Source organism: Streptopelia decaocto (assembly GCF_964273445.1).
Source record: "Streptopelia decaocto genome assembly, chromosome: Z".
NCBI lineage: Eukaryota > Metazoa > Chordata > Aves > Columbiformes > Columbidae > Streptopelia > Streptopelia decaocto.
The window spans coordinates 17,190,189-17,202,762 of NC_138657.1; the positions used below are offsets into that span (position 1 = coordinate 17,190,189).

Sequence of the window (12,574 nt, forward strand, 5' to 3'; positions counted from 1 at the left end):
ACATTCCTACCAAGGCGGACGCAAACAGTAAAGCGTGGTGTGTGAGTTCCAGTTCACATAGCAGACACATTGAGGAACCACTTTCTCATCTGGACGCTTGAGGCAGAAAAACAAAACAAAACTTCAGCAAATGCCTCTCTTTCCTGAAAACGTCCCTCAGAGAGCACATTTCCCAAAACAGCCGGCAGCAGCGGGGCCCGGCAGGCGCTGAGTTCCGCCGGGGAGCAGCGTGAGGCTGGGTGGCAGCTGCCCTGCCCACGTCCCCTCAGAGCAGCCGCAGGCCCGGACTTGGCTCCTGCCAGTGTTCCCAAAAAAGGGAGCTCCAGCCTCCTGCATCTGTACCGCACCACACACCTACTCTCAAAACACTCGCAGCCTGTTTTAATGGGGAAAGAGAATGGCCAGTCCAGCAGGATCCGACACGTCCCATGGCTGGATGCTGCCTGTCACACCAGGTGAAAAGGCTGGAAAGGCCCTTGCTTTGGAATAGCAGTTTTAAAGTGGACCAGTGCCAAACTTGGACAAGTCAGCAACATCTACAGCTTTACATTATTTTGCTGGCACTAGACACCAACCTATGACTGATCTTTAAAATATGTGGCCATTACACCCAGCATAAAAAATTACCCACCCTTCAGTCTTTCCTCTCCTGCTTGCCCTTGTTTCATATTCTTTCAGCAACCCCCTCACTACCAGAGCAATCTAGTTTGGCTTTTTTGCGAGGCATTTATCTGAAGCTAACAGGACACACAAACCAGCAGCAACAGGTGTGACAAGGTGACAGAACTGACACAGCCCCCTGTCCACCATGTGCCTCAGCCTGGGCAACCCAAATCCCCACTAAACTTGTACAGGTTCACAGCCCTATGTTGTGCAGCTGTGACCCCCCCACAGTTCTTCAGAAGGTCCACTGGAGAAGAAGAGGGCAAAGGCAAACAGGAATTACTGCTCTGTTTCCTTTGAACAGTGAAGAGATGGGCAGAATAATGTTCAAAATCAAATAAAATCCTACACACCTATATCAAGGCACTCAAGATACAACAGTTCTTTCCCTGATTTAAAAGAGAAATGACTACTGTGGAAGATACATACTACTATGTTATGTTAGCTGTTTAATGGCAACTGACACATGTTTTATGGTTCAATTATTCCAGGCTTGCCAATGCTAGTAATTGTGCAATACTTTTCAATAATTTCTTGCCCCGCTGGTGGGCTCCTCATCTTTTTGGAATACCTGAGGCATAACTTCGGCTGGTTAAACAAAATACATTTGCTTTACTCAGTATTCAACATGCCATCCACAGCTGTTAAATTAACAGTCTGCCTCTGCCAGATAAATAAGCCTCGTGAAGCAGCTGCTCTCGGAGCTTACGCCATATTGCACGCACACACACATTCCAGTAACAGGCTCCAATGCAGAAGCAGCTAGACTTCATTGAACACCTTGGCAACCACCCAAGAACACCAAGGAAAGGCTTTTGAACAGATCTTTCATTAATGAACATGTGCCAGTAAGATGAGCAACTCTGCTCCTAGAATTGCTGGTGTCTTCCACCTGTGAGCAAGACTGTGTGGTTCTCTGTATATTCCAAAGGATTTTATTTGGACCTTGGCAGGGATTAGAAGTGGAGGTCATCACTTCTTTTCACTTTGCACTAGGCATTGCATGGAAAAAAAGCCTGTGTATGTATGTTAGATACTGAGGCATACACTTATATATGTTCATATATAAAGTATTATATGTATATTTATGGACACACTCACTTAGAGGAGATAGTAGACAGAGGAATAAACCAGCAGGAACATCCTGAAATTCAGCAAGTACCAACTCTCAGTCTGGCAGCAGAGGTGCTGGGCATCAGCTCCTGGGGACAGCCCTGGGCACTGGTGGGCAGCAAGCTGAGCTGGGACCAGCCATGCACCCAGGCAGTAATGACGGCCAGCAGTGCATGGGCAGCAAGAGCTGGACACAGGCATGAGAGCCAGGGAAAGGATCAGCCCTCTGCTCTGTGGTCACCAGCACTCCTGGAATAGTGCTCCGAATTGCAAAAAGACACCGACAAGACTGCAACAAGTTTATGGGAGGCTGCCAAGTCATCAATGCTTTGAGAGCTGAGGCTGTGGGACCACAGCTGGTTCATCTGTGAGAAGGGATGGCTTTGGGGACACCCAACAGCATGTGTGGCACTGACAGAAAGGGACTGAGGAGATGTGGCTTGCATGGTGGGAGCCTGATAAGGGACAGCCCCAGAATGGAGCCAAGGCCCAGAGACATTGTGCTAACCCCAGTCTTGGGAGTTTCAAATCCTGACTGGTAAGCCTTGGGCAATGTAGTCCAAGTCCATGACTGAGTCTGTTTTGGGGAGGGACATGGACCAAAGGTCCTTGCCAGTCTGCACAAGCTGGTGATTTTATGGAAGTACTCAGAACAGACTGTCCTTACCCTACATCTATATTCTTCTATGTTGAATTAAGGAATAAAAGAGATCAAAATAAAACAAAGTATCATCAGCAATGAAGGAAACTCACTTGTACTCCAGACTAGTGTCAAAGCAGCAGTCTTCCAGCGCATCCAGGGACTTCATTAGAACTAAGTTCATCTGTTGACCAGGTACATCACTACAAAACCAAAACAGAAAGCAAAAAAAAAAAAAAAAAAATCCAACATACAGGTTTGCTCTTTAAATCACATATTAAAGCTCCTGCCAAGACTGAATGTGCCAATAAATAGAGTTCTTTTCTTGATATAACAGGTTCTCCTACTAGTCTGTAAGCAACATGACGGGTGATTTGTGTCACATTCATATATACATATACATACTCATATACAAATAATAAAAACATACTCAGTCCTTAACTAGCAACCATTATTGCTACAACACCCTGAAAGAAAGCAAACACCCAGGATTTGTAAAACATGCTTGACAGTAGGATACTGATAGAACGTGATCTCAGCTAGACCTGTAACTATTCATAAACTGAAAATTCATGACATTTTAAGATATTAGCTCCATTAATCTCTCTCTCCATCTTCTTTGCCTAACTTGCTGATAAAAAAGGAAGCATTTACATCTTACTCCAAAGATGTTATAGGGACTACCTTTTTACAAAACATGTACACAGTTTTCTTAATGAACAGGACATCTTTAATGCAAACTAACTTCACGATTTGATATTAGCTATAGCTACATCCCTACAACTTTTGCTGTCCTTGCATGTCAATGCCTGGAAGAATGTGTGAGATTAACCTTTGACACTATGCAGGGCAGTGGCAGAGTAAAAACTGATATCCTTAAGAAATTTTTAGATAAATTTATTTATTTCAACACCCCTTGCCAAACAAAAAAAAACTCCAAACCCCAAATAAAGATTCATATACTCCAAAATACCAAGCTCATCTAACGTCATTCTCTTTAAGAGTCTTTTAATGCTTGTCTGTAGCTCAGTTGTCACCACCGTCTAGTCATCCAGAGATAGTCCATCCTCAAATGTTGTGGCTGAGTCGGAGACAGTAAGGCATCAAGACACCAAAGCACATACATTAGAACAGAGCAATGGTGCAGTGTTTTAACAAAGACAGGTGCATCGGAAACATTAGTTTCACTGAGTAAATTAACAACTGACTGCCAAATCCATTCAATACATGTGCTTGTGCACCAATTAAACATTATTATGGGTATATAGGCAGACAGAATCCCTAATAGTCAAGATAGAGGAGTCCAAAGCTAAGCCTTAAATTCTCTGGAATCCTTACAAATTTGCAGCTGAGCTATTTTCTACCAACTTCAGCATATCTCTTTGCTGCCAACATAGCCATAACAGCACTCCTCAAAAACAGCCCATCATACTACTTCTGTTGTAGCTCCATCCTCACACCTCACATGATGTAAGTGGACACTATCCAGTGTCCAGAGCACCACTTAGAAAGGCACTGATGAGAACTGTGAATTACTTTACCATGAAGTCTCATAGGGCAGAGAGTCCCCTTTAAAAGCGTATGTGTGGCTCTTCTAGCAGACTGATTAGCACATGTACCTTAAGATATTATGAAAATTAATAATTCATCCTGAAAGACTAGCAAAATATCCAGGATAGCACTGGGGGGGTACGTGGTGAAGATGGATAATTAAAAAACCAACCTTTTAAGAAATGTTGTGACGCCCCTCAAGAATCACTTGCCTATGACCTGTAAATACTTTAATTCCTCAGAACTTAAGGCCACATGCAGGAAAAAGGCATTTATTTGCAGACCTACATCTTATATGCTAATCCTTACCTGACTTTTTCTTCATACAAACGTGAGATAAACATCCCCAAACCAAGGCCCATGTGGATTTGAACAGCTTGAGACTCATCAGCATTTGGTTTCCCAGGCAACCTATCAGTCAGCATATTCAGGACCTCCTCAACCTTCTCCTTGCATGATACAATGAAAACCGGCACCAGGAGAGACAAAGCAGTGGCCGCACAGGAACGAGCTATAATACTAGCAGTATTTTCACCTGAATAGGATTTCTAGAAAAAAAAAAAAAAAAAAAAAAAAAAGATTTTTTCTTTCTTTTTCTCTTGGGCAAGCAAAATAAAATTCCTTTCCAGGTAGTAAAACTCATCACTTAAGGAATTTAAAATAAATACCTAAACAGAAAATAGCAGCACAGAAGTATTGCAATCTGGCAGTGAATAGTATTGCAGGGAGTTGTCCATGGTAACTTTTCCACTTGCCTTACCTTGTAAGGAGCTTAAAACTAGGGTAATTCCAAATATAATTTCTAAGTGTAAATAAAATTTTTAAGTATGAAACTGTAAATAAGGGAAAAAACAGGATGCAACTAGAATTTAACAGCTAGTCTGCACATAAATACATCGGTCTCTTTTAGTTTTCACCTTCCTTGTAAAAATATCCAGCAGTGTGATCAGAAGTGCAAACAGAAACCAGCCATGATGTTAATGTACTTCTGTAATTATAACACACCAAGAATTTAGTGAGTTGGAAAAAGCACCACCTTAAAAGCATCAAACCTAGGATGACAAATATCATGAGAACTCTCAAGATAACCAGTTGAGATGCTTTCTAGAAGAAAAAAAGATCCCTTTCAAAGTCTTTTAGTTCCTTTCAATTTTGAAAGGTAAAATACATACAGCTATTTCTACTTGTAAAGCAATGGACTGATTGTAAGTAATAGCCTAAAGTATATTTATCAACTTCCACATGCAACTCTGAAAATAAATCCCATCAACATGCAAGGCAGCCTGCAAGACAGTGATTTCTACAGTGTGCCTTGGAATTTCAAAAGCATGAGATTTTTTTAAAAATCCATTTTTTCAAACTGAGTGGATTTTAAAAATGAAACTTTGTCACAGTGTTCCATCTCAAAACCACCTTTTAAAATCAGCATTATTTTCAAAGGCAAGATTCACAGAACTATTCAGCAAGAACTGCTAGTGCCAAGCAAGTAGCTGAATGTCCTAACATCCAACCAGTCTAGCGCTTATTTAAAACGTTTGATTTAGTGATCTGTGTCCCCCACCAGTGATGACAGGAGTCACAGCTAGATCTGACTCAGGTCCATCAATAATTTCCAGCTTTTTGATGCTAACATCTCACTATGGGACTAAACTCAATCCATTAATGCAGTTAATGAAGTTCCATTTAGAAAACATTATGATACATTAACAGGTTGGCATTTGGTCTTGTAGGACCCAAGTTCCCTTCTGCATCCACGACACAAAGAATCTCCAGCCTGGTTGTTTTGACCGCAGACAGTCAAAAGTTAGCAATACCTATTCCTTATGGTCTATACTGTGCTTTCAAGCTATCTCCAGTCACAAGAACTGCTTGATACTTTCTGGCTGGTTATCACACCACAAATACGTACCACTCAACTTCTACTGGCCCTCAGGGGTCCCAGAAATACTGTAAAATGAGAAGCACTGTCTCCATAAATATCAAATAGTGAGAAAGTACACATTTCAGAGCCCTACAAAATGGTGTCAGAATCACCCAAGAGTTTGACGGTGTGGTCTGAGGAGAGTCTGTCCATATTAGAAGGTTTTGTACATACATGCAGAATATTCTAGGTTTTGAAGGTTTCTTTTTGTTTTTAAAATTTCCTTCATTCATATATCCTCACATGTGATTTTTAATACTTTTGGTAATAAAAACTCAAGGCAAACCAAAATATAAGCAGAAACTGCAAGGAAACAAAAAGAACAAAGCAAGGGAAGTTTTGATTGTCGTGTCTTACAACAACTAAAAAGCAAACAGAAGCAGGAAAGTCCACACTAAGAACTCAAGGTATGAAATACAGATACATCACAACACCTACCTGGTAGAACCATGGGAAGACTTGACCTTTAGGGTGATAGCGGCTGTTCACGATACTGAAGAGGGTTTCTGTGACCATAGAAATCCAGTGTTTTGTGGGAAGAAAATCAGGTTCAGTCTGCAAAAATCAAACCCAAGTATTCATTGTTATATTTTCTTAAATCAGGTCCTACCTGAACAGAAGCTCAGCAGCTGATGTTCCACCTCTGATCCATCAGGAATGAGATTATTTTGTCATTCTTATGTACAAGAAGTAGCATCATTTTGATCAGGTACTATTCAGTGAAAGCAAAAATGATGAGAAAAGAGGCTGGCTGGGTTTCAGTGTCCACTAAAACTCTATCTCATCTGTCAAAGCCAACAAATAAATGCCTTAGTCATTATGATCCTTGTGAGAAGGCGACTACACACTGGCTGCTTTTGTATAGATCACACAGCAGCTACTAGATGGCATTCACTGAGCAGGGTGAAAGTTGAACTTCAAAACATGAAGTACTTCCTATCTATTCACCAGGCCCCCAAACACCTAGTTGTATTGTTTCACTATAGTCACTAAGAGTAGAGAATCTCTTTCCCAGATGGACTCACCTCTGGCATCTCTTCAGTGTCTGAGGAAAGGCTGTTTTCATATTTGGCTACAGCAACTGCAAGACCAGTTAAGGCAAAAATAGAGTTGCCTTTCACCACTGGGCTGTCCCTGGACAGAAAAAAGCGAACAGTTAAGAAGTGTAATAGAGATGCAGGCAACAAAACCTGTATCCTCAGCACAGGAAAGTTATGCTACAGTGGTCCAGGAGGGAAGGCCATTGCAATGAGCAAGTTTATTTGGCTGTCTTCTAGCTCAGAAAAAATTTATTCCATTTCATCTTCAGAAATTGGAGAAGGAACAGGAGGGAGAAGCATTTCAGACTTCTTTTTCTTGTTTGTCTTTTATATAAAGTGTAGCACACAGAAATTTGTAGAAAACCAGAAGCTTGCTTCCACCATAATGAGGACTGCCACCCTGCAGAGCAAGGAGCACTCACAGAAATGCACCAGTTGGTCTCAGCTAGTACTACCTCTACACAGGATAACACAAAAATCTCTTCAGAGAATACTAGATAGGCCGGTGCCACTTCACTGCAACAGCATCTGTTCAGGAGATTTAGAAGAGCAGCCATCACTGAAATCTCATCTTAAAAAAAAAGTTTTGAATTACTCCCCTATGCTATGAAAACATCATGGACAATGACAGGTTTCAAGGAGTACTAACTTCTACCATAGTGAAAACCTTTACTTTTAAGGAACTCAATAAAAAAAAATCTGTCACCTACAAATAAGAGAGAGAATATAGCTGTGTTCAGTTTCATGAAAAGATAGACGTCGGTATCCCAGTTATTCCCAGAAAAACTTACTGCAATTTAATCCTGCTGGACCTCTCTTTGTTATTCTACAATAGCAGCTGAACAATCCTAGACCACCTACAGTCTAACACAATATACTACACTTTTTGCATCAGTCTTCCACTTCTAAAAACTTCCCCAACTGTGCTGTAACAATACACTTACACTGCAAATTTAGGCATCCGTTCCAGATCCAAAGATCTCTTTTTCACAATAAAAACATTTTCTGGGTTTCTGGTTTGTTTTTTAAAATTTAATAAGACACATAGGTCTTAGCAGAATGTCACTGACCTCTCCTGTTTAGAACACTGAAACTATTTCCTTTCAGATAAGGGATACCTAAAAATAATTACAGCTTGGTGCTTATTTAAGTTATTTGAAATCTCCCTGTATTTCTTGCCTTAAGCAATTTCCTAATCTATGTATAGAACATCTGTTCTGAAAAGCTACATTTCATTATGTATCTCAGAGAGAAACTTCTAAATCTACACACTCATGATAGCTGAATGCTTTAAATTTAATGAAGGTAAAAATCACTGTCCTAACAGAAAATCTTGCTGCTGTTACCTAAAGAAAATTCACCAGTCCCTCCCAAGTTAGGCAATGCTTCTACCTCAACTAGTTTTTCTAATTAACTTCTATAGCAAAAATAATAAATTTAATTCTGAGACACAGAATATGATAAAGTTTATTATTTTGTTCCTGCTTGCTTTATTTCTTTCTACTACCTTACCTTAACACTGGTATTAATTGAGTAGCTAAAATATCAAACAGATCTTCCAGTTTCATCCCTCTTTAGCCAACTCCTTCAAGATGGACTAACATGCAAGGAAATGGAACAGCTGGGAATATTTTTAAATATCTGGACAATGATAAGTTAAAGGAAAAAGTTCAAAACTTTATGGTAAGTCTTAGTTAAAATCTCCAGAACTCTTAACTCACAAAATATTTCAAATTAGTCTTTTATACATTTACAAGAATACCAATGTTGAAACGGTCCATGAGATTTCACTGTAACTCTTTCACTGACAACATCTTTATGATTTAAGATTTTATAACTATTTGTTCTTATGAGGATTCACTATTTCTGACACTTTTGCTAACCTGGTGCAAGTGGCCAACTTCAGATTAACCAAGGGCAAAGCGTAACAGAACACGAAGCTAGCTGCCAGTGGACAGTGAAAGGAAATGAAGTCAAACCACTTTAGCAGGCTGTGAAAGAAGGTTAAGAGACCTATTGCTTCCCAAAAGCCAAGTGCTAATTCTAGTAGCAAATGAGCATGCCTGTCACAATCTGAAACCATGTAATTTTCTGCCCTTGGGGGCATACTGGCGCAAGAAAGACACCTTAACACAAAGTGGGACAGTTCTGAAGAGCCAATACTCAGCTAAAGGCCAACTAGCTTCCAGATAAATGATGCTTCTTGAGGCAGTGTACTAGTTAAAAAGGAACAGACTGATAGTGCATATAGCACTAACCAGGCTTTAATCAAAACATTAGGCATCAGCCTTTCTAATAGACAGAGTTAGTGGTAAAAATCTCAAAGCATGAAGTGCAGAAGCATTCCTTTCCTGAACAGTAGTCATGTGAAATCATGGAATGGGCAGACAACCAAATGCAGAAAATAGTATCTTATATCTTCTGTGACAAAAGATAAGTCATTCTCATCCGAAATAGATCAGCAGTTCTTACTTGGAAGCACCTTTGATGACGTCGGTCAACATATCTCTGACCCTGCAACAGAAACAGAATGAATTTATACCATGTTCATTATACTATAACACAAACTCGGCTAATTTCCCCTTATGGCTTATGCATGTCCATTCTAGGTTAACACCTATGTCATTCAGCTATCAGAATTCTTAACACAAATGAATCACAAGCATTAAACTGTAAAATGGCTTGCGTTCCACCCCATATTTCTTTATGCTCACGTGCACTACCAATGTTTTATTATAAAGGGCTATTATCTGACTTCATGCCACTTTTTGTAAAATGTAGGTTCATGCAATAGCCATAAATCTGTCCTTTGAGCTGTTACACATAAGTTTCCAGATCACTGTGCTATATCTTAGCATAATAAAATGAGAATATTTTACAATGGACAATCATAACAATTTGTCCAACAGTTACTATACTCCTGGAAACCACTATGGGAAGTTACGCTACTAGGCAGTGTAGTAACCCAAATCCATTTAAATGAAAGCCATAGGAGTAGTTACAATTTCTTACACATTACTGTAGTTGATTTATAATAGGCTACTTCTCTGCACTTGTTTAGTTCTGCATTCATACCAAGACAGAAGCAGAAATGCAATGAATCTTCTACAGGGCCAGGTTTGGGAGAGGAAAGCAATCCTCTATACTACAATATATAATACCATCCTGCCCGTGACTATTATCCTACAGAAAAAAAATACACTCCAATCACAGGTCCAAAGCATGTAATTAGAATATTAAAAATGTATGCCTTGTGAAATAGGACCATATGTTATAAGACTGAGTTATACTTAGGCTTTAAAAGAAACCTACTCAGGTGTTCCTTCACAACCCCATTGTTTTCGCATACAGTTTCATACCCACCTACACTGAAAACACACCAAGTTGGAAAATACCAACGCAAAAATGTGCAGTACTTATGCAAGAAAGCATTAACACTAAAGTTTATATCGAGCTGTCTACAATCAGGTTGCCAGATGTCAACACAAGTGCTTAACGGGTACTGAAGTTAGAGCCCTGAAGCACCAAGCAATCAAGGGGGAACAGGAAAAGACATGAAAGCTAATACCAAACCCCCAGTTCACTTACTGCTTTTATTTCTCTACTGTTGTAGGGAATTCTGTTAATTTTTGACATAGCTTACGTTAACACTATATGGGAAATACAGAGCAGGAATAGGTTCAGGAGAAATCTACAAAAGGAGCACTGCTTTAGGCATTCTCACCTGGAAAATGTTTTTCCTTCATAGCCTATCATAAAGAGAAGGAGCAGAACAACAACAGAAAATTGCGCCACTACTACATAAAGAACCTCTTCTACGATACAATGTCATTCTGGATCTTACTATGAAACTCTCTAATCTAGAGTTAGTCGGAATAAAACAATAGACACAAATTCGGTATTCCTGTTGAGTGGGACTCAGTTACACCTTTTTGTCTGAAATAGGCAAAGAGCATTTAAGTTTTGTTTGTATATATTTTGTTTCCAATGCAGTTATGCACAAGCACAGAAACAGGTATTTATACTGTCCATGGATAAGTGGTTCTTTCTCTTGATAAAGCCTCCCACTTCCCACCTTGTCTCCCTGGCCATTCACATATATGGCTGAATCACGAGACACTCCTCAGCTGGCTGAAACAGAAGCAGGTGAGGATGTGGATCAGCGTGTGCATCACGCGCTTGGCTTTAAAGAACACCTCAGGCTCGACACTGCCAACTTACTGTGCAAACTGAGGTGTGTCTCACTTCACTGCAACATACATCATACCATGGCGTACATTTCCTTTAACCAAGCCATTTTTAGTGAGACAGCTCACTTAGTGAGTACATGTACATTTTGGTCTTTATATAATCCTTCTGCTTAACCATGACACAAAACAAATACAGTTTTTCATTCCTGCCAGGTGCTTACCCCACAAACTTTCAGACCCTGTAGAGGGGAAGGTACCTGTGAACCTATGCATATGGGAATCCTTACAGTTACCCCATAGTCTCTTTCTCTGGGCTCCCCCTCACCTTGGCCATTGTAACCAGTATAGTATTTTTCCTGGTGTTTTTTTTTCTTTTTTTTTTTTTTTCCTTCCGTCATTAACACTAATACAGTCTTTAAACCTGCAAAACTAAAGGCTTTGAAGTCTTGCTCTCCTCTGTCCCTTCCCTTGCCATTACAAGCGATCAGGAGCAGACAGGCACTTCCTTACCAGAGCCAGGCTGTAAACTGCCTGTACTGCACCTCTTCAGGATCCTCTTTTCCTTGTTTTAACTGCAACTCCAGCTCTGCCTGCCTCCCCTGCAGAATTACAGAGTAAGTCACACATGGATCTTACATGGCCAATCATAGTAAGATTTCTTCAGAGAACACTTAGAAAACAGATGTAGCATTTCACTGGAGGGCTAGTTCATAAGTGAGCTTGACAGGTTTTCATATGCATTCCCATTGTTATAGACAATATATTAAGTAAAGGAATTCATGGCACAAACAGCCACAGATACTAAGACATATCTCCTAGTCCATGCAAAGAGCCAGGTTCCCTTGGGAAGGGGTACAACAAGCAGGGAATGAGATTTAGAAGCCTTCTGGCTAAAATGGATTCTAACAAGAAAACATCACTTTCTTTATTCACTATTTAAAGCAGAATTCCTCATCTTTTTCCTTTCTATGACCCAAGTTTCCTGTCACCTCCCACAACAATTCTTTCAGTTTCTTAAAGGATATGATATGGATTCTGGCCTCTAACAATTGTTATCTAAACATACTAAGCAGCTTTACTTTCATGTTCAGAGCCTTTCAGAAACAAGTCTGGTAAATGCCAAGCTTCTTGTGAATTCTTGCCTCAGAGGGGAAGCAAAATAGCAAAGTAATTACATGCAAGCAAGAATGACCCCCTCTGTAGTTATCACCAAAAATTACAATTTGAATAGCTGCTGCCTGCTTATAATGGGGCCGGCTTGGCTTAGAATCTGATATTTTTCTGGTGGCTAAGATAAAATTTATTTTGAAAATGTTAGAGAAGCATATGTTTGCTGCACAGCAAAACAAGGAACAGTCAAAGCTTCCAGAATTCACTTAGCAACCTGAGCTGCTCATGCTGAAAACAGCTGATGTGGCCTGGAAATACAAATAAATAAGCCCTTCTAGCAGCACAA

General features: G+C 40.0%; 1 protein-coding gene across 5 annotated transcripts in view; it reads right to left on the minus strand.

Annotated features, from left to right (window-relative positions):
• Positions 1–12,574, minus strand: part of FOCAD (focadhesin) — a 110,274-nt gene that overhangs the window by 22,660 nt on the left and 75,040 nt on the right. For all 5 annotated transcript variants that reach the window (XR_014186135.1, XM_082074094.1, XM_082074093.1 and 2 more), the window contains 6 exons: positions 11,629–11,717; positions 9,401–9,442; positions 6,914–7,022; positions 6,327–6,443; positions 4,277–4,515; positions 2,530–2,619 (listed from right to left, as the gene is read on the minus strand). Coding sequence is in view for 4 of the 5 variants with exons in the window: in XM_082074094.1 (XP_081930220.1) it covers positions 2,530–2,619; positions 4,277–4,515; positions 6,327–6,443; positions 6,914–7,022; positions 9,401–9,442; positions 11,629–11,717 (686 nt within the window). In the remaining variant the exon portion in view is untranslated. The remainder of the gene's footprint in view (positions 1–2,529; positions 2,620–4,276; positions 4,516–6,326; positions 6,444–6,913; positions 7,023–9,400; positions 9,443–11,628; positions 11,718–12,574) is intronic.